The 21578-nt window shown below is 35.6% G+C and overlaps 1 protein-coding gene and 1 long non-coding RNA gene across 2 annotated transcripts; one reads left to right on the top strand and one right to left on the bottom strand.

The window, feature by feature from the left end:
• The first annotated feature begins 51 nt into the window (after positions 1-51).
• Positions 52-16432, top strand: LOC126850082 (uncharacterized). The gene is made up of 3 exons (XR_007687485.1): positions 52-262; positions 394-485; positions 16126-16432. It is a non-coding gene; the product is annotated as an uncharacterized LOC126850082 (long non-coding RNA).
• Positions 1044-19674, bottom strand: LOC126849993 (neurogenic protein big brain-like). The gene is made up of 4 exons (XM_050592533.1): positions 19124-19674; positions 17620-17746; positions 4380-4587; positions 1044-3577 (listed from the first exon to the last, which is right to left on the bottom strand). The coding sequence occupies exons 1-4, from the start codon at positions 19431-19433 to the stop codon at positions 2435-2437; spliced, it is 1788 nt and encodes a 595-aa protein (XP_050448490.1). The 5' UTR covers positions 19434-19674; the 3' UTR covers positions 1044-2434.
• Positions 19675-21578: the final 1904 nt, after the last annotated feature.

The raw sequence follows: 21578 nt of genomic DNA, 5'->3' as shown, positions 1-21578 counted from the left end.
TTGGATAGCAAGAACGCGTGCTATTATATGTAGGTGGCGACAGCGTATGTGATTGTCGCTTTCTCGAAAATTCGAAATTCGGCGCCGTCTGCCATTTATACGAAATCTACGGAATCGTCGATACACATCCAGAATGAGCTATTAATCTTTTAATTATACATCGCGCTTATCTCTGTGGCATTAAACAATATCGAGGAGAATTGAATTACGTATCTTAAGATACGCAACTAGACACAGAAAACCGAAATTGTTTTCAAAGAAGGTCAGTATATGTTTTTCTCTAAATCTGTGTTTCACGCGTTCTCGAAAATGTACTACTTTAAAGCGTACGTCTCATACTAGAAATGAAATCACTGGCGATCAGATGCAAAATAAATATTTTTTTAATTACAGCATATTAATCTTGAGAAAGCGATACAACAATCACGATGTGTTTTACGATACGCAACGATGCAAAGCACAGCGCGATTATTTCCATGCATAAGGTTAGTGTCTTAACTTTTTTTAATTTTTCACATTGAACATTCTTAACTGTTTCAAAATTCAGCTAATCTAATCTGATGATTTTCTTCTTTTTCTGGAGAAATTTTAAAAAAACGTTATAATTTATACGCCATAAAGTCGCTCTTTGAAGAATATATTTATTGAAAAGAATTTAATTATCTCTAAAAAGCTCAGATTTATAATTATATAAAAATTGTTTAGTTGGCACATAATTAACATCTGTTATACGTTTATTGTATTATATATATTGTTTATAGTATTTAACAAAGAGTTAATATCATTCAAATGTTTATCTTTTTTTCTGAAATGATTCTAATTAATGGCGGCAATTTGTTGAAATTATTTCAACATGTAAAACTACATCACATTGTAAATTTGATTATTACAAATACTTAATTGCTGTTAAAAATAAATAATAAGTCCAAATTCACACGATACGATCAAATATTTTTAGATTCGCTAAAATGTTGATAAATAAAATATCTGACATAGAAATATCATATGATATTGTTAACACGAATAATGTGCGAAAAAAGATATAAAGGAGTTAAAAACATTTATTAACTAGAATCTATGTACAGATTTTCTCTCACAATCGCTTAAAGATTATACTCTATTTTAAAATTGTTAGAATATATATTTCATGCGCGATTTCACTTTGTCGAACCACTACAGTAACTTTTATCGTATGAAGAATCACTACTTATAATTTGTACAAGTGTAATAATTTACGTGATGCGATAAAATTATGTATATATTTCAAGTCTACACATGGAAGAGAAATAATATTCATAAAATAGAGTGTAGCATATAGTATTTTGCTACGCAGTCTTTTATTTGGTTCCATTGGTACGAAAAGATTTTAAAATAATCTCGTGAGTGAAGCTTTCACAATTGAAAGATCAGTACGCGCTTCACTCTAGAGAATTAGCAAACTTGCAGAATTAAAATATACTCTTTTGTGTGGATCAAAATTAAATTAAGATTTATATATTTACATATGTGGGAACGCAACGATGTTTAAAATAATTCATCTTTGACATAATTAAAATTTTTATATATCATTATACGAAATTTATCGAGGATAACATTTCTGCTTTCCGGCAGATATTCCTTTATCTTTTTCTTTTGCCCACTGTTTATTCTCTCGCTCTACGATTTTAAATTACATTTTCCTAATATACAGGGTGTCTCAGGGTTTTAACATTTTTGTTATAATTTTGTAATAAAGCTTCTATTTTTCTATGCTTATATATAACATTTTTTTTCTTATTGTTATCCATAGAAAACATTGCCTCAATTTGGCCGTTAAAACCTAGGACGCCTTATATATATGACAAATTTGATATATTATAAAACATCGATATAAAAGCTCAACGATCATATCGCACGGCTCTTTTTTTCAACGTTCATCGCGCAGAAATACACAATGTATACACGTTATATATATTGTAATAGCTATTTACAAGTTTAGGATGCGATTTTACCTTGTCGATGTTATTGGATACAGTGACTGGCTCTGAGATAAAAAATTTTTAGAACCTCGATAGAGACTCTAGAAATTTGATATCCAATCACTGCATCTGATAATGTCGACAAACGTTAAATAAAATCGCATCCGTACGATTTATTGACGCCTCATCATCGATATAAGTAGTATTGGTCCAATATTATTTTCACATTCTATAGAACAAAATAGGGATTTGCAGATACTAGAATAGATTCCACAAAACTGACCGCTAGGAATAGTATATCTTATAGCAGAGTTATAACATATCAAGACAAACTCTTGCATTTAATTTAAATATAAAGAAGGATCTTATTATAGATCCTGAGATTCTTAAATATTTAACGGAAAGCTATATTTTTCGTCAAAAGCGAGATAATTCGCTGATCGCGATGGCGTCCGACTCGATTTTTTGATCTACAGTCAATACTGAGGATTCGGCGAGTTTCTTTGGAAATTGTTCTGCGCGCTCTGACTCTGCTGAAGAGGCCCGGCCGGACTCGGTCTACCCTGATCGCGATATTGCGGTGGTCCGGGTATTTTGCCGTAATTTCCTCGCGTGCAACTCTGATAGCTGCCGTACGCAGAATCGTCACTGCGCCTTGAAACGTGGCCGTACATACTCTCGGGTCGTCTAGTGTTTGGTCCGTTATCCGAGTTACTCGACAACGGTCCGTTTTGATGTTGTTGCTGCTGTTGCTGTTGCTGCTGCTGTTGCGGCGGTTGTTGCTGCTGCGGTGGTGGTGGTGGCGGCGGATGATTCTGTATCGAGGACTGACCGCTACTTTGACCGGACTGCTGCGAATTCTGGCTGCTTGGTGGTGGTGCCGGTGCGCGACCATAGATGCTGGAACCAGTCGATACGCCATAGATCCCATTCTCCCGTGTGCTAAGACTCGTAGAGATCCCGCGGATTCCGTAAATACTCTGCGTGCACTGTTGCAATTGATTCTGCATGTTCTGATTAGTGCTGTTGTGATTCTGCGTTGACTGGGTCGGCGGACCACTGGGTGCGGGTTGACTCTCGCGATTACCACCGCTCTGACAGCCACCGTTCTGACCAAGTCTGATAGGATACAAACTCTGCGCCGGCACCAATGGGCCCGGCTTCGGAATCATCAGACCGTCCCGTGGTCCCGATGTCGATTTCGCGTAGACGCTCTGCGAGCGATTTAGATTGGCGCGTGTCAACGGTGGCGATTTGCAATAGAGCGATTTGGTGCCGCCGTAGATCGACTCGACGCGCTCCAACGCAGACGGTGGTGCGCTATAAATCGACGATGATGCACCAGCCACTGGACGGTAGGTTGCGTACGTACCGGGAAACTTGGGCCCGTTCGGTTTGTCCAGATCATCGTATGTATCCTCATCGGATCTCATGGATGAATTATCACCGTCGTCTATGTCGCGCGAATCCTTCGCAGGTCTGGGACTTAGGACGTATTCATGAAGCAGAGCCGCCACGGCGCCTCCTGAAAGTGGGCCCACCCAGTATACCCAATGGTTGTCCCAACGGTTCATAACAAAGGCCGGGCCCAATGCGCGTGCTGGATTTAGAAAAGGACTCTGAAAAAAAAATGTAAAAATGAAATTATTAAATAATTAATAGCAATGCAAACATTTAAAAATAATTCTTGAATAATCTTCATGTCTTTGTTAGTAAATTTTCAGAATTATGTGAAATATTATAAATATAAGATATAAATTACTATATTCTCTTTCTCTCTTTCTCTCTATCAAATTATGAAATTTGATTTTACACATATTATGGTATAATATTTTATAATTTTTGTACTGAATAAAACACAAAAATAGGCAAATATAGGTAATGGGTATGTACGTAGAAAATCTGCACTGAACTGAGTAATGAGCATATTTTGCAATGAATCTACCATGAATTTAACACTTGTAGAAGAATGGTTTCGACAATTTTTCGTTTTGGAGTGCATTGTACACTCGTTTTGAAGCAGGTGGGTCCAGGATCAAGTTCTTTCTTTCACCTTCCTACTCAGTGTGCTCTCCACGACCCCACCCTTCTCATTCGTGCAACGGCAGGTGCTCTTTAAAGATGCGGACGTCGGCCCGATTGGAAAGAGTCCGAGAGAGATGTTTTTAGATAAAGAGTAGTTGCAAAAGAGAACATGCACGACGGAAGAAAGGACGCGGTTCTTTTATTCAGAGCTACGGTTATGTATTTGCACAGAATAAGAATAATAATTATTAAATAATAAAAAATGATAATTGATTACTGATTTAATAATTGAAAAATACATCTCAATTATCTCATTTCCATAATAATTACCTTATATCCATAATAATTTTTTAATGAAGATGATACAGTTAAATGACTATAAAAAAAAGAACTTACGGAAACAAGAGTGGCCGCTGTATAGGCTGCAGCTAAAACCGCGGAAGCCTTTGAAGAAATCGAAGGTGGCAATGATCTGGATGAATCTGCAGCGAAATGAGCTAATATAATGAACACTGACAGTGCTATCTCGACTAAAAGCCTCTCGATTGGACCTCCTAGCCGACCGGGAGATGTAAGAGTCTGCGTATTCGAAGGTGTAGTTACTCTGAAATAAAAAAAGATATATTGTATATTATATTAATTATACAATAATTATCACACATAGTTGTAGACTTACAAAAAGAAAACTAATTCAAAATGCAAGATAGAAAACATAAAAATTATTTTTTTAGGACGAGAGAAAATTATGGATCGCCAAAAATGATCACATATGGTCTCTTGTACGACAGTATCACTAGTATGTGCGAGTTATGCAACTGCGGTGTAATATACGATGATTTTCCTATTGAAACTTGCCGCGAGACATGCACCCCGCATAGAAACCCCCTGCGATAAGTCGGTCCCAGCGGTGTAATGTTTATATTAGCTAGTGCATCCTCCAGCCCTTAAACGTGACCCCGATGTTCCTCTCGTGACGTCCCTTGCATAAAATTCTCGTTGATTTTCTCAGCTCGTATAATCATATAGGGTCGCAGAGATATGACCTTCATCATCTCCCACGAAGTATATTCAATGATTGTATTTCACACACATTTTGGCAAACTTAAGTTTATTTATCAAAATTCTTTGATAATGAAAAAATATATACTACCGCGTTATGATTAATTTGATATAATTACGATATGTTACAATCAAACATTAACGTAACATCGACTATATTTGTTAAAAAAGTTTGAGAGAATTAATTTAAATTCAATTTTTTCAACTTAAAGTTTCTCAAATTTTTTAAAAAATAAATTAGAGATTGTTGCGCTATAAATGAAAAAGAAATTCAGAAAGAAAAAAAATTTTTTTTTTTAAATTAGAAAAAAAAATGTTTCCTAATTATTTTATTTTTTTCTATTTATTTATTCAACGTTATTGATTAGGCCTTTTTCGATGTTTTCTTTACTTTTTATCTTCATGATAAGATTTTATTCCTGCTGTTTATACATGCATAGACTATGCAAGACTTTCCTCAACCAGGATTCTTCTTGAGTACAGCATTCACAAGTTTCAATGAAATTACCATAATCATATCTCCGCATCATCTTCTATCTCAGACGCTTCCTTTGCGATCGAAGGCTTTTCACGCGCAGCATAAAAAAATACAATTGTGACTCACAATTTGTGAGTTTATGATTTTAACAAATTTGGCATTTAATTTATTTAATGTTCAGAAATTAAAAATTTGTGTGACATATATTCGACAAATTGTCGGATTGACTTTTTTGATTTTTTACATTTTTTAATAACGTATTAATAAATACCATTATTTTGTTATTGGCTTAATAAATATCCATTTTCCTCTGTTCTCAAAATCGAAATCAATGTTTTTCGGGCAACTTGCAAATCGCTCTCTTATTGAATAATATTTATCTTCAAAATCTCCACGTGCATACACCTGTACGGTTGTCACCCTCCATAATTTTGCTCCGCGAGCTATTCGAACGCACGATCGCGATTAATCTTACTAAATACTCACAGATAAATATGCATTCGAATTGCGATTCGTCATCCCTCATATTCTTTCGTCATCAGACACGAAACACCCCTCTATCGCGGTCGCAATGCAAATGACAGTATTCCCCCCTCCTTCCCCTTCATAGTCTCTTTTTTTCTCTCTTTTCACTGAGAGCAAATATGCCAAGAGAGCGAATTGATGAAATCAGAAATGCAGATCATGACCGCACAATTGGGATCAACGGCGGCAGCAGACAAGAATCCCCGGCCGAATAAGGGAGAAAGGAACGGCAGTATTTTTATATTTATATAATACGCGTGCCCTCGTGTGATAAGCGGATTTTTACTTCTTCGGCGGAAAAATCGCCCGGCAATGTGCATTTCCCATGTGAATACATTATGTTACGAATGACATGCGAGTGCAGGAGAATAGAGAGGAACGATAACGATGTATTTCCTTCATTGTGTGATTTTTTTTTAGATATGACTCTGTTGAAAAACTATAATTCTCTCGAATTCGCATAATAACACAATATTTCATCCATCCATTTCTTTTTTACCAACAATAAAGTCCATTTTTCTAATAATTTTTGGATGGCAAACAGTCTTTGAATAGAAAGTGTAGCCTTTGTTACTTATTGTTAAGAAGATTTAAGTGACTGCGTTCCATTTTTCCTCTTGAAAACTATTTTCGTAGTTGTGAAAAGATTTTTCCTATTCTTATAAATACTCTCTATTCTTTTTCATACATTTACGAATTTACATGATTGTGAATGTTATTCTTTAGAGAAAAAGTATTCCGAGATATATTTTTCAAATAGAATTAAAATCTATTTTTAATAAAAATATTTTTTTTACTTTTACAATATTACATATAGGGATTACAAATCAAAATGAAACTTTTATATTTTAATATAATCAATTCTGTATTTGATGTGTATATAAGTTTGTGAAATAATCTTGTAAAATCTTTTCATTTTAAAAACAAAGTTTTGTGCGTACTTAACATTTTCTCGTATCTTCGAAAATTCGAGAATAATATTTAGGTGTTCCATTTCTCTCTCGTGGACCATTCCACGTATGATGCGACTATTGTCGCAGGCTTTCGTAAGAATGGCGATCTCGTATGAAAGGCGAGTCGAATGCGAGTAACAGCTTCGTGGGAGAAGTTCGATGAGGTTTTGGCCCGGAGGTGGGCGCGTTCTCAGGACTCGTCGTGCACGATGAAAAGCGCGTGGTCATCCAGGCGAGACACGATGGAGGTTTAATCTTGCGTACACTTGACTCGAGAGCCGCAGCCAGTGCTTGGTGCAACCTGTGCCCCGTTTTCGCAATTCACACGAAGGGGCCGAGAGATGCCTCGATGTAAACCCCCAGGGTAGATACGTCGGTGCGCCGTTTTAAATAAATTTAATTCAAGGGGATGTGAGGAAACGGTGGTGCGGGATATGTATCGCCCCGAATCCCACCCTTCGTTGCGATTAACGAGCTATTGATACCCCCTTTCACGTATACTGGACCACAGATCCCCTTCTCGTCGAGACATGATCAACCCCCCTCTATCCTGGTCCGCCCTCTCCTAACCAAGTTCTGGATACTCCAAACTGCTTCAGGATCCCCCTGTACGAGGAATATCACACATGTGACGAGCGCGATAAACGACGAAAGCTCAAAGGGTCCGGAGATGATGCGTTCGCTCCGATACCATTATAAAGTCTTAGCTATGGGAAAGTTCAGATGCTGAAGTTGGCATGGTCAGACCATGAAATTAGGATACAGCTTGAACCGTAAAGTCGAGTTGGGGAGACGACGAACAAGGGACGACGATGTATTTCATTTCGTTGCAAACAAAATCGACGAGGTGCATGTACATCGGTCTTGCATAAATGTAGTATTTAAATTTTTTAAAGAGAGAAAATAACATCGATTCGATATGACATCGAAAGGAATTAAATACAAGAAATCAAAATATTACACTTTGTAATAATACATAAATTCTAGATCAAAATGTAATCATATTTACAATATAAAATATCAGAAATGTGAGAAAAAATTTTTAATGTGATTACTAATATATTTTTATCTTCGTGTAAATTTTCTAGATGGGGAAAATGTACAAAATATGTTAGATATAATTTCGATGGGAATTGGACCCGCATCGAATAATTTAAGGGAAGCGTGGGAGGAATGCGTAAAAATGTCAAAAAGATTAAATTATTATTCGGCAAAGTTATAATCCCACCCGTATGTTATTATACCAAGCAATAATTCACCGCCATCCAAATGTTGTGTGTGTGTGTGTGTGTCCCATTATTACAGCAATTCGCCGAGTTTTCTTATTGCGCTTGATGTATCCGCCCCCTTTCGCGTTCTCTTTTCTCGCTTTTGAAAAATCGGCGTATTACAATCGGGGCCAGACACAGGCCGGTGATTTTGGGTCTCATCTTTCACGATCAATGTGATTTCTTGTGCGAAGTGTGCGCTGCACCGTAACAAAGAATTCTATAAAAGAGGATGTAAAGCGTACAGATGCGGGAGCGAAGAAACAGACCTACAATTCCGCCCTCAGTATTGTTTAAAGTTGAAAGAGGTAGAGACAGGAAGCGCGTACCGACCGATTAAAATATCAGCAAATTCACTTACATACAACGCCCATTTCTTTTGTTGTTCGAACTAAATAATAATGACACATAATTTCGGCTATAATTGAAACGTACAACTTAATTATCATTTCTGCATTATTATCTCTGATGCACCAACAATACATTCAGCGTAACTCTTTTTTTATTTGTTAGGCATACTAAAAAAATGTTTTATGCAAAATATGAAATAATAGAAAAATATAAGAATATGCACAACATTTTTTATCTAAAACAAAATTCTATAAAATCTTATCTATAACAATTAATTATAATAAATCAATGGCCATAGATTTAATTGCAGAACAAAAATGACATTTTTTATAGGCATGATGGAAAGGAAGTTGTGTGAATTAAGTGAAACCTTAAACAAAGTGGAGTACTAAGCTGCGAGATAGTAATACTGCGGAAATGGTAGGGTCGAGGGATAATTGTCGGTATCCTTTAGACGGAAAGGGAGCGAATTGTGAGAGAGCAATGCGGTCATTTGCCGAGGCTCTTAAGTAATAATGCAAATAACGCGTCTTTAAAATTCTTAGTTAACGCAGCTTTTCTCAATATTAAGACACATCAAAAGTAGAAAGCATATTATATTAACGAAAGCATTTTATATTAACATAAAATATATAAAATTTAAAATCTTTGAGATTAAGTATTTTCCATCATTTTCAAATGATAATTTCATCTATAAACAAATGGAAAACGCAGAAATGTATTTAACAACAATCACAAACTTTATATCGGGCATAAACAGTCTACATAATAATGTAAATATAAAAATCTATAAATGTAATCAATTTCTTTTGTTTCGTATTTCAGAATACAATAAAATATAAATAATATATTATAGTCTATAATTAATATAATATTATATTATATACAGGGTGGGCCCAAATGTTCCGGCCAGACTTTGAGATTTTGTAGGAAATTTAATTCTAGGAAACAATTTCCTATAAACATAAATCAAAAAATGCTTGTATATGTATATAGCAAAGTAATACAACATAAATTTATATTCTTGTTTAGTTATAATTATTAAATTTGATTTTAAATTAATTTATTAAACATATAGAGATGATTGCAATTTGACATCTACATGACGATTCATGTAAATGTAGAAACGATGCAAGAATCTTATTGATCTTTTTAGATATGCAAAGGGCCATGCAGCTGCCCGAAAGTGAATCGCCCGCGCGCGTATGTCATCTCCTATATAGATCCTGTATAAATCGTACGAGGATACACGTGCCGGCCACATGTTGCACAAAAGGAATCCTCCGTGGTCCTTTTCGGGCGTCGTATAGCGTAAGTCGTCGTCACAAAGGAGCTTTAGGACCCCATAAATGATTCTCCTTCGTCGGGGGGGCACTGTCGAGGGGTCCGACGACGCGGCAGATGTTCTACGTCTCCGGGACTTCGACCTTCGAAGACGTCTATCCGCGCGCCGGACACGCTTAAAGATACGTAATACTCATAGAATAAAAAAAGAAGAGAGACGAAAATTCGCGATTAATTCGCGTAATGTCTGACGACTTTTCGATTCGCGCTGTGCGGTACGATTATTTCAATCGCAAGGCATATTCGCGATTAAATATAAAAATTGATGCATTTGAATTTTGATCCATTTGATGACGTTTATAAATGCCGAAAAAAAAAATATTTGAACATATATCTTCTTTATTTTTTTGCTAAATATTTTGTATTTATTATTAATATATATACAAAAGTACACACACGACTGACATATTAATAGATTTATGCTGGGACGTAAAAATTAAGTTCCGTCAAGAAATTTTTTGCCGGCTTCTGATATCTTAAAATAGTACATACACGATACTTTGACTACGAAGCTAATTTTAAAATATAAAACTCGCGATGCACGCGTGCATCCGATCCATCGCTCCGCAGGGAAGGAATGGAAAGGTTCTTGAAAACGAACACGTGGTTGCGACCATCTGTTGGCATCCTATAACTCTGCTCGACCTAACCCAACCAAACCGGCCCGTTTTAATATAATGGAAGTTCTTTTTTTTCTATTTACTGGATCCGCAATGTTGGCGGATCTTACAATGGAGCTTACGCTTTTTGATCCAAGAGCATCACATTGTTTGACACATGCGTATATTCTATGAAGAATTAAGATCATCATATCTCTAACAATATTATAATGCAGTTAGTTATACTGTATGTATAATATCTATATACCAAAAAATAAAAAATAATCAAATAACATATGTATTATTTCTAGCTAGCTTTACCAGAGATCTCTGTATGTATATACACATTTGTTGTCTCAATATCAATATTATCTTTCTTAATATATTGAGAAAGGTAATCATTATATATTATCTTTGAGTGTAATTTTATTTTATTGTATATGATGTTGTTATAATATATTGAATGCACTGAAAAGTTTAGTATAATATTTCATAGCGCAGTTTTCACCACGCTAGTATCGCGCTAGATTTATTTCTATAAGCGCGACAAAAGTTCTTTTATTTTGTTTAGTTTAAAGACGATAACATGTTCTCGAAAGCATAAAATATTTTAACACAAAGAGATAACAAATTCTTATCATACATTTGAGGGGACATTTTTCTAGAACTCTCACAGCTGTGTGCTTTATCTCTCGATAAAATATTAAAGCAAAAATTTTCATTAGAATGTATCCAGAGAGAAATTCAATTCAACTTGACCTGTGATTAATAAATGTGTCAAACGAGCATCGTATATTTCAACTTTCGGTCGCCTCTATTAAATTTATTCCTATTACTTCAAGGATATCGGGTGGGTAGTACTGTAAGCTCAATATTGCACCGTCATAATGCACGACATTCGTGTCATTGAAAATATAACGTACCAATAAACGGAAAGGAGACTGGGTTCGGCTGGGTCCAAAGCTGTAAAGGAACGGAATCCGCAACATCCGCGAGCGCGTGCTTTTGTGTCGCTTCTCAGTAAAAGGCGTTTCGGGCAGGTAAAGCATTCCTGAGTGCCGACAGAAAGACCGTCCTACCTGACCCACCTGGCTTTCACGTATTTTCGGTCCGAGAAACATCGGTTTCTCCTGTATCCACCATAACAAGGCCTTACGTTGTTAAATTATTTGTGTATTGTGCACTGACCATCAGTTTATTATATCATTCACGCATTATTCTCACAATCAATATAATTAAATACTTTAATGATATAATAAAAATGTAATATGTATGATTTTATAAAATCTGTGTTTATAAAATATTCTGTTTATTTAATAAAAACACACAAATAAAAATCCAAGAAGAATTTTACGAGAATCGATTTGGTGATATGAAAGGCTTTTCAAAAGGCACGGATTAAGGACTCAATATTTGAGACTTTTCAAGAAGACGCGAATATTGCACGTCATAGCTGAATCTTGCTATATAAATCACACTTTTCGGTTTGCAGAATATCTTTAAGGCGAAGACCTACTATCCTTCCATCGTCTTATGCAAACAGCTCGATATAACATACACTAGATAACTTTTCACTATCGTAATACACATACACATACATTGAATCATGAAAAAGCAATAGGCAATTGCACCATATATTCTTCATTGATTCATTTTTAGAAAATATAGTACAAGCTTTGGAAAATCAGTATAAGAAATTTTATAAGAAATAAATCTTAAATTTGCTTCAAAAAAAAATTGCGTTCTGATTTCTACCTAGAAAAAACTTATTTTACACGCAATCTCGCACATAATGCTCTCGAAAAAAATAAAAAATCCAAATACTATTCTCGATTTATTTGTAGTATTTTTAATAGTTATTAAAACATATATTTAATGTCGGAGCTCACGCGTGCGCAAGATATAAGATAAACTGTTTAAGTTAATTTTTTTTATACTCAAATGTGCAATAAAAAGATCTCTCTCTCCTTCTCATTCGATTCAATTAAATATCTCTCGAAGAAGCTCGACATGAAATCCTTATCTTTTGAATACGCAATAAAAAAAGGGAGATTGCGTGTGTGCACTCTTCTCGTTTATTTTTCATTAATCTTGGATAGATAGTTTCAATGATGATGGTTCGATGACCAAGACAAGAAATATACCCACCACCCATGAACGACATATACAGCCACAAAAGCCATGCGGCGAAGCTGTTTTCATTCCTGGACATCCGGTTCGCCACGCGCATTGCGTGTGTCTTGCCTGACGTCATGACACACCTGCCATCTCACAGCTGTTTCCTCGATTCGTGACATTAGTGGAGAACCCCCTTGACAAATAGGCTTAACTTGAACCACCCTGCGACCAATGCTTTCTTTGATTTTTTGAAAAGTAGAAAATTTAAAGGAATTGAGTAAAATCTCGTAATTACGAAACGATATAACAAAAAAGATTTGCCTTGATGTGTTTGACATTAAAAAAAAAATGAAGTACCAATAACTTTATAATTAAGCCTAAAAAATCTACAAAAAATAAATCTGTTTAAATTAAGTGAATAATATTATTTCATTGTCAACTCTACACACACAAATTAAAATTTGGAGATTTCTTGATGTATTCTATATATATTTTTCCATCATTTTTTTTTTGCTTATGAGAATTTTATGATTTTTTTTCGCAGAGTCTAAATTATTATCTTTATGCACGATTGCATCAGTTTTATCGATGCCACGAGAGTCATATTCTTAAATGCGAATTTCGTGCTGATCTCGGATATTTGCGGGCAGAAATTGTTCGAGCGGATTCGCTTTGCATAGATTACGAAACCGTAAGCCGAACTTTATTGACGGCCCCGAAGTTTTGGCGGCGCCAGGAACTAGGTCTACCTTCGGTGGATTGGAAACCCATCGAGTGAGAATATTGATGGAATACCTCATCTGAATGGACGCCCGTGTATATCGACATCGTGCGCGTTTACCTGGCACACGTGTCTCAAGATTTCAATAGACTAATCGTCAAAGCATCCAATTTCGCGATCGGGATAAAAAGTGATTCTCGTCGCGTACAAATGCAACTGAAAATCACTAACTCCGCTTTTCAATATAAAATTTAAAAAAAAAAACGAAGTAAATATTTGTATATATTGCAGAAACTGTTTTTGTAGACATAATATTATCAGAAAGTTTTTGTAGACATAATATTATCAGTTTTATGATCTTTAAAAATATCACTCCCTTGCGAACGCAGTAATGGAAGAATCCTGTAAGTGCGCGTAATGAAGAGATGACAGTAAATTCTTCACGGATAATTAAATTCGCGGCTCCCGCTTATGCCATTTTTTTCTCTCCCTTACCATTTCATTCTTCGATACCTCACTTTAGTTATCGAGCGGTTTTTATATTTATTACCTTGTGCGTGCGTGTTCGGGATAGACACAACGATCACAGATAAGAACGAGAATGTTAGGGGCGTCAAAATCCATCCCTCCGGTTCCCCACGATTCCTATCCCCGGATCCCTTTTTCAGCCCTTCGCCGCCCCCCGGAAAACGTCGCGACGCATGTTTTACACCCGCCACCGTTAGCCGGCAAAGTCGCAACAGATGCAAGTGCATTCTCCGCACTCTCGCGCTTTCTCTCTCTCCCCTCCCCTCCCCTCCTCTCTCTCTCTCTCTCTCTCTCTCTCTCGATCTCACGCCCCGACTTTTTTTCTGTACCGATCTCGACGGTATTCCCCCGAGATGTCTCGGGAAAGGGCCCCGTTGGCCGTCCGGTTAACTAGAGTATTGTTCGATTATTATTTCGATACATATCGCGCACTTGTTACCTCTTTGTGCGGTCATATGGTGGTCGGAGGGTGGCCAGGCGAATGTCACGAGATAGAAGACGTGATGAGATAGATAGAAACACGCGCAGCGTCACTTGGCATAATGGAGATGAAAGTATCAATACAAAAAATATACAATTTAAAAATATAGAAATTAAAGATTTTAAATGCGTAAAAAAATATGTATGTTCGAGAGAATTAAAATATGCTTCTAAGTATGTCTCAATTTATTAGAAAAAAAATCTCAAGAATAACAAGAATATAAATAAAATTAATGTGTACGAAAATTATATTTTGTAATTTCGAAATATCAACTATATAATTTCAAAATATCAAATTGTCGTATCATGATAAGTAATTGGATAAAATAAAAACTTATTTCTAAAGCTCGTACATAAAAATAAAATAAAAATAAAATATCACGACAATAAGTCTAATGATATTTTTTTTACCAGAATTTTTTATTTTAACTTTTTAAATTTATTGTTAAAAAAAAAGAAACTTGGATATTTTTTGGTTTAGTTTAAATATTTAGAAAACAAGAGTCACGCGTGTATGTAGAAGCACGCGACGGCACGTCAGGACATAAAACCAAATTTAGCAGGGTACATCCGTGGCCGGGAAAGAAAGGAATCGAAACGACGGACGAAGAACGGACAATGATCTTCGCAACGGCGAGAACATCTGCTCGGTGATGGCGCACCGTCGCTCTTGAATCGCTCGCGTCGTGTCCTCCTTCACAGCCCGATCGGCCCGATGCCGTGAAACTTGTCCCACCTCGGTATGTGCATGCATAGGTGTTCATTATTCTCGTCTTCTCTTTTCGTTCGATTCGGTGCCCGTACGCCGCCTCGCGCGTTCCTTTTTCCCGCACGATCTTTTTTGGTCCACGGGGAAACATCTGCGGCAGCTGCGAGGCGATGGACCGCCGCCGGGACCTCGGCTCCTCGTACGAGGCAGGTGCTCACCTTCCGAGGTTCTCCCTCGCCTGCCAATTACGCGTGCCTCTTTCTGCCTCTCCCACTCTCTCTCTCTCTCCTTCCATTTCTCGTCCTCGCCGCCGTCACTCCCTTTCCGCCTCCGTCGCGCTGCCTCTTTCGTAGTTTTTCTCTCGCCTTCTCGTTACCATCCCCTTGCACATTGCCATTTTTATTTCCGATTCTTTTTTTCCCCCCTCCGTCCCTCCGCCCTCTATCTCCAGGTTTTGATCTCCTTCATCCTGTTGCCCTCGTGCCAACTTCTTGCATTCCTTTGGTGTTTTAACACGCACCACCTTTCCTTCTCAATTATTGAGCAGGTAAAGTTTTATCGAACCAACCATTCTCTTTATATTTTTTTGATAAAAAATTATACATTTCTTTAATAATTATTTGTTAATGGAACAACATTTGTAATAATGTCTTCTTTCCATCTTCGATGATCTTTCGATCCTACTTAATTATCAAGAAAAAGAAACAGATATTATTTCTCCACTTTTTTTCAGCAAAAAAAATTGTTAGATACGTTTAACTGAAATGTGGATTAAGGTCGTTATTCCATAAAAATCTCAATCTATATTTCATTTTTGAATGTGTGTACCTAATATATTACAAAATAATATTATTTTTCCGCTGATTAAACGGATATTAAAAATATAGCACAATTATATTTCAGATATTTTTTTTTTTGTATCGTCATTCCCTTCTATCATCGCCTTCTTTTATCTTGTTCGTGCTTAATGTTGTTCTCGCTTCATTTCACGCTCTTTCTTCTCTTTCAGCTTTCTCAGCTGCCGCTGCTCAAAGAGCAGCTTACTTGCGTTCTCCCGAATGATGCGCCGCTTCTCTTGGTCCAGCGCGTGGCTTCTACACAGCTTCCCCCTTTCATTTTTTCTCGCTCTTCGAGATGGAAGCCGTTTGCCCATAGGCGAAATTGAGGCACGTGCACTAACTTGCATGTATCGAAGGCGATTTGCAAATGGCTCGGAGATGTATGCACTTTTATATATCATAATATTTCTAGAGAAAGAATTAGAATATTCACATCTCAGAATATAAGAGTATATCATATTTTCTGGTTTTTACAGAAAATATAAAAAACTGTTTGATTTTCAAAAATGGCTTTTCATTGATGCTTTTGTTGTCGTATTAAAATATAAAAAAGTTTATAATTAAAATAAATTAAAAGAAAAATATTTTTGCTTTAGCTCGCAATAGCATAGAGAATTGCATAATGTAGAAATGTTTTTATCCTATCTTGTATTCATAATCCGGTCAAATTTGCATAAGAAATGCATTAGTATATGAAACCGTATCTGTTTGATAGTAAGCGCTGTTTGCGTTACGCGATAGCTGTTTCAAAGGGACTTATCTATAGTTCATGGGACTGTGCAATACATATTCTTCACAGTTCGCAAAATAGATAACAATTATTTAGAATATTTTATCCATAAAGATCGTTTTATTATTCTTGATGTATTTTATCATTAATTTTATTTAAAACAAACTGCAAAATTACTCGAGGAAATATTTGCTCGCTTGCCTCATTACGCATAACCATCATGAGAAATAAAAAATCACAATGATCGATATTATTTATGCTTGTCGAAACACTCAGCCTACCAATCATCGTACGAATACTTGGAAGAAAACTCGACCCGACTTTGGATGGGCCACATGCCTTCCTGGTTCTCCTATCTAGCAGCTGTCTTCACGAGACAGTGTATCTCATTCTGCTCTTAATATCGCTCAACGCTAAGGATCCATGCTACTTTACACGTCGAGTAATATCCAGACTTTTTGTTACCCGTTATAAATTTGCAAATCAAAAAATTACTATTATTTTATGAACTAGTTCTGCTCATTAAGTGTCAGAATAATTTAAAGACACTTATTGATGATGTTAAAAACTTATAGAAATCGATATGAAAAAAACTGAGAAAATTACATTTGGATTTATTTTGACAAGTTTTCTCTCTCAGAAATAAAGAGATTATGCAACAATTGTAATGATCTTACACTTTTCTTGAAGAATAAAGATATACTGAATAGATTCTATGCATACGTACCATAATACTTCATGTTAATAATAATTTTCCATTATTAGCTATAGCTAATAGCTTTAAATGAGCACAGAATAATAATAATGGAAAATATCTTCCAATTTTTTAGATGCTCATTTATTTAATAATCGTTGACGGTCTCGATCAACTTTGCGCAAGAGATTAAATTATTTCGTAGCGAGATACATTCTCAAAGATGAACATGCAACTTACCCATAAAGCATCGCCGCCCCAGCTATACCGCCACCGCATTGTGCCGCTATATAGAGCACTGCGCGAAGTGGGGAAATCCGTCTGCACAAAGCGAAGGATACCGAGACCGCTGGATTTACATGTCCACCTGCGAAAAAAGGTTTTCCGTATAAAAAAGTGGAAAGAATCAAAAGGAGGAAGACAGGGATTACGCGATTTTGTGCTCACTCGTATACTATACGTTTCATCAACGGTTTTCTTTTCTCTTTTTTTTTTTTTTGTTAATAGCGACATTCGTTTTTATTTATATTGCTTAAAAATTATAATATTCATAAATTTAATGTTACAATTGATCAGTAAATACGAAATTGATATAAAATCGGAAAATTAAATTACAAATTATGGCTTGATGATGCATTACGACAAAAATAATAATATATTCCATTCGTTCTTAAAGCGATGGTGAATGAAGAAAGCGTTAAATCGACGCCTTTCAAGCAATTCTTATTATAGATTACATAGATTAATTAATTTAGAAAATAAATCAATTTTTATCATAAATGATTGCTCAATGAACTAAAAATGGAATTCGCGAGCGCGTGTATCCCATTCATTCGTGGAAGGATAGTGAATGAGAAATAAACGAGATCGGGTTTCCGTAGTATACGGGAACTGAAAGTTTATACTATACGCAGTATTATACCATGCGCGCGGTGGAACGTACTCTGAGAGTGCCCATATGCGTTCCAATAGACACGCACAACGCGGTAATACGTATCCACATCCACGCCGCTGGCATAATCAGTTAACGAGTCAATCGAGAGAAATCGCGAGGGCCATTGCTCGTCAACGATACGAAGAACATAGAAGAAGGAACGGAACCATTCATGCAACGAGATAGTTGTTTCGAGCACTTCTATCAGATCTTTTACGTAATTATTCTCTAAACGCTTTGCAGAAAACGCGCATGTGAGTATAAGCCTTATATCTGCAATATGAGATGTACAAATTAAGATTAAACGAACTGTTTACATATAGGCGATTCTAGATTGCACTAAATTTATACGAGAAAAAAAATAACTACTACTAATATACTAATTATTATTTGAAATTATGCATTAGAGTAAAAACATATTATATTTAGGGTTAATTATTTAATGTATTAAGTTAGTAAATTAGTGAACAAAAACATTACAAAGAATACAGATATCTTTTCTTTCATTATATATATATGTATTTTTTTTTTTTTTTTCATAAAGTGATGACTAATCATTGCTTCTGTTCAACCCCATAAATAGAAACAAGCAAAGAATTAATTAAATTAAGCTAAAATAACAATAAATAAATTTTGGAATCGACAAAAAAATTTTTAAGGTTTCAATTAAACACTGAAATATGTACAAAATTTATAAATCCGTTATCGCTTTTTCCTGATGAATTTCATCTCTCGAAACATGATACACAGAAACTTCGCCTCCTGCATTTCAATCGTATTTTCCGTAAAAAAGAATGATAATATTCTTACCACTGATATGGCTAAAGATGACAGAAATAGCGGCGATGGCAAAGCCGGAAGCCACGGCGGTGGCTAATACGGAAAGACCACTTCCAGACACGGCAGAGGCAGCGGCTGCACCAGCCACCACCAGACTAAAGAAGAAAGTGGCGAAGCACTCGACAGCCACCGCTCGCCACAGCTCTAAACTGCGAGCCTCGATGGACATGGGTGGTTTTCTGTCAGTGATTTCAGCGTTATTTTCCCGAAGAGCCGATAATCTGGACAGGATGGTGACGATGTGCGAGTCGACCTCGCGCGCCAAAGACTCGGTCGTCATTCTCGGTTTCGTTGGTTGCTCAATCACTGATAGAAGAGAAAAAAGAAACGACGCAACGGAGTGTGCTTTCGCTCTCAGAACATGTTCTTTCAGAGATTCTCACGTGCACTTTTACGTTAATGTCAATCGAGGGAAACGCGATCACACCGATCGAACGCGATTCGATACCCTTCTTTACGATATTGTGAATTTTCTCGATGGAAAACTCAAAAACTGATCTTTTTTTCTTTCAAGGTACCGATAACATTCGCGAATTTTCGGCAAGTTCCTCGAATGAAACAAGTCCGAAATCGGGAGCGCGGCCGAGGAAGGATGTATCCGATGTTGTCGCACCGGCAACGCGCTCGCGAGTGGCTGGCAAGCCAACGCAGTGGCGAACAAGTGGGCCCTGTCGAGCGTAAGCGCGCGTTCACCACCTCACCACCCCCACTCTTCGATCATTATGCCCGATATGTCGGGTACATCTGTGGAGCTGCGCGTCGAGCTCCTCCACATCACACCAACACTGCAGTACTAACTACTACTGAACACGGATGTCTAAAATTTTAAAAACTCGGATCCTTTTTTTTTAAATACTGAATATGGACAGATTTTTAATCTTGCTTTAGTTTCATACAATAATTATGAAATGCGTTGATTTTTGTAGTTGAATAGTGATTTTTTTAGTTATAAAAAACAAGCTATTTATTTAAAAAATTATTTTATCTCCTCATGTATATGCTTCAGAAAATGCTTTTTTTATATTTCCAAATCTATTTTTACTATCACTATATTATTAATATGATTTATGAAGAGTGAAAACTTTAAATTATTAAATTTTAATAGAAATTTAAATATAATATTTAATATTTATTTTATAAATTACTCGAATTTTCATTGATACTTACAAATGCAAAAAACGTACATTAGATTATATTATATAAATTATAAAATGTTATAAAAAGATAAGTCAATTTATTCATCACAACAATGTTATTTATTTTATTTGAAGTAATGAACTGTACTTTCGATATTATAAAATCTGCAGATTTTTATTAAAGAATTGATGCAAAAATATTGTTATCTACGATAAATCGTATCATTTTTATTATTTATCTGTATAAAACAAAGTGCTTAATATACAAAATAATGTATATGACGAATGTAAGAAAACGGATCGAGTGCTCTAATAGAAACTATTAAGAATAGCATCGCGTGTATTACCTTTAGTTAAAGTACTTAAGCTTAAATGCGCACATCATTAGCTGCGAGCTTTTATTCGCGCACGCACGCACCAATGTGTATGTTAGAGTTTGCTGATAATAAAAATAAATTAAATAAATAAACCATCGCGTATATATTTGACTCACTGGTGGGTCTTATTCCCACGAGTTTAAAGAGTCCTATAATGTCCATGTTCCCACAAAAAAGGGATGTATGCACGACGGGGCATGAACAACGAGCATAATAGCGTACATTTAGACAAACCTTGCAGGCGAATGTCGGTCTTAAATGACCACCTCGAAGATTGTGTTACATAAAATTGCATTGATTTTTCATATTAAAAAACGCGATCGATAAAGTTAAGAATACAGGTCGAAATTCGGCAGAAAGTCGTATGAATTTATTATTTACATATGTCCATATTCGCGCGTGGAAGAATAAGTATCATAAACTGGTTTATGTCAATTGCATTATTCCGATATAGAAATGCAAATTTTCGGGACTATGTCAATGTAATGATTATAAAAGGAATATCGCAATTTTTGCCAATTCTAAACGGCGTACATGTATAATGTCTCCAATCACAAATTGTGAATTATAATACAAAAATTATCTATAATTTTTCTTCTTAATTGAATAAATTATTTTTTTTTTTGCTAGATATAATCATTATCAGCTAACTACATATAATTTTTCAAGCAGAAAATATACGGATCACACAAATTTTTAGGAATTTAGTTATTATTATTTACGCTTTCATTAAAATAATATTGATATTTTATCGCTATCTCATTTTCGTCAAATTTTAACATCTAATAAATTATATCTTGGTCAGTGAGAAAACGAGACTTCGTAGTTTAACAATTCCAAAGATAGGATAGTACAACTAGCAGTAATTAAAGCTACTTAACTCTTTACTGGAACTGTACAGGCGAATAAGTG

The sequence above is a fragment of the Cataglyphis hispanica genome, chromosome 5 (genome assembly GCF_021464435.1).
Source record: "Cataglyphis hispanica isolate Lineage 1 chromosome 5, ULB_Chis1_1.0, whole genome shotgun sequence".
NCBI classification, from domain to species: domain Eukaryota; kingdom Metazoa; phylum Arthropoda; class Insecta; order Hymenoptera; family Formicidae; genus Cataglyphis; species Cataglyphis hispanica.
This window is presented reverse-complemented; position numbering and strand designations above follow the sequence as displayed.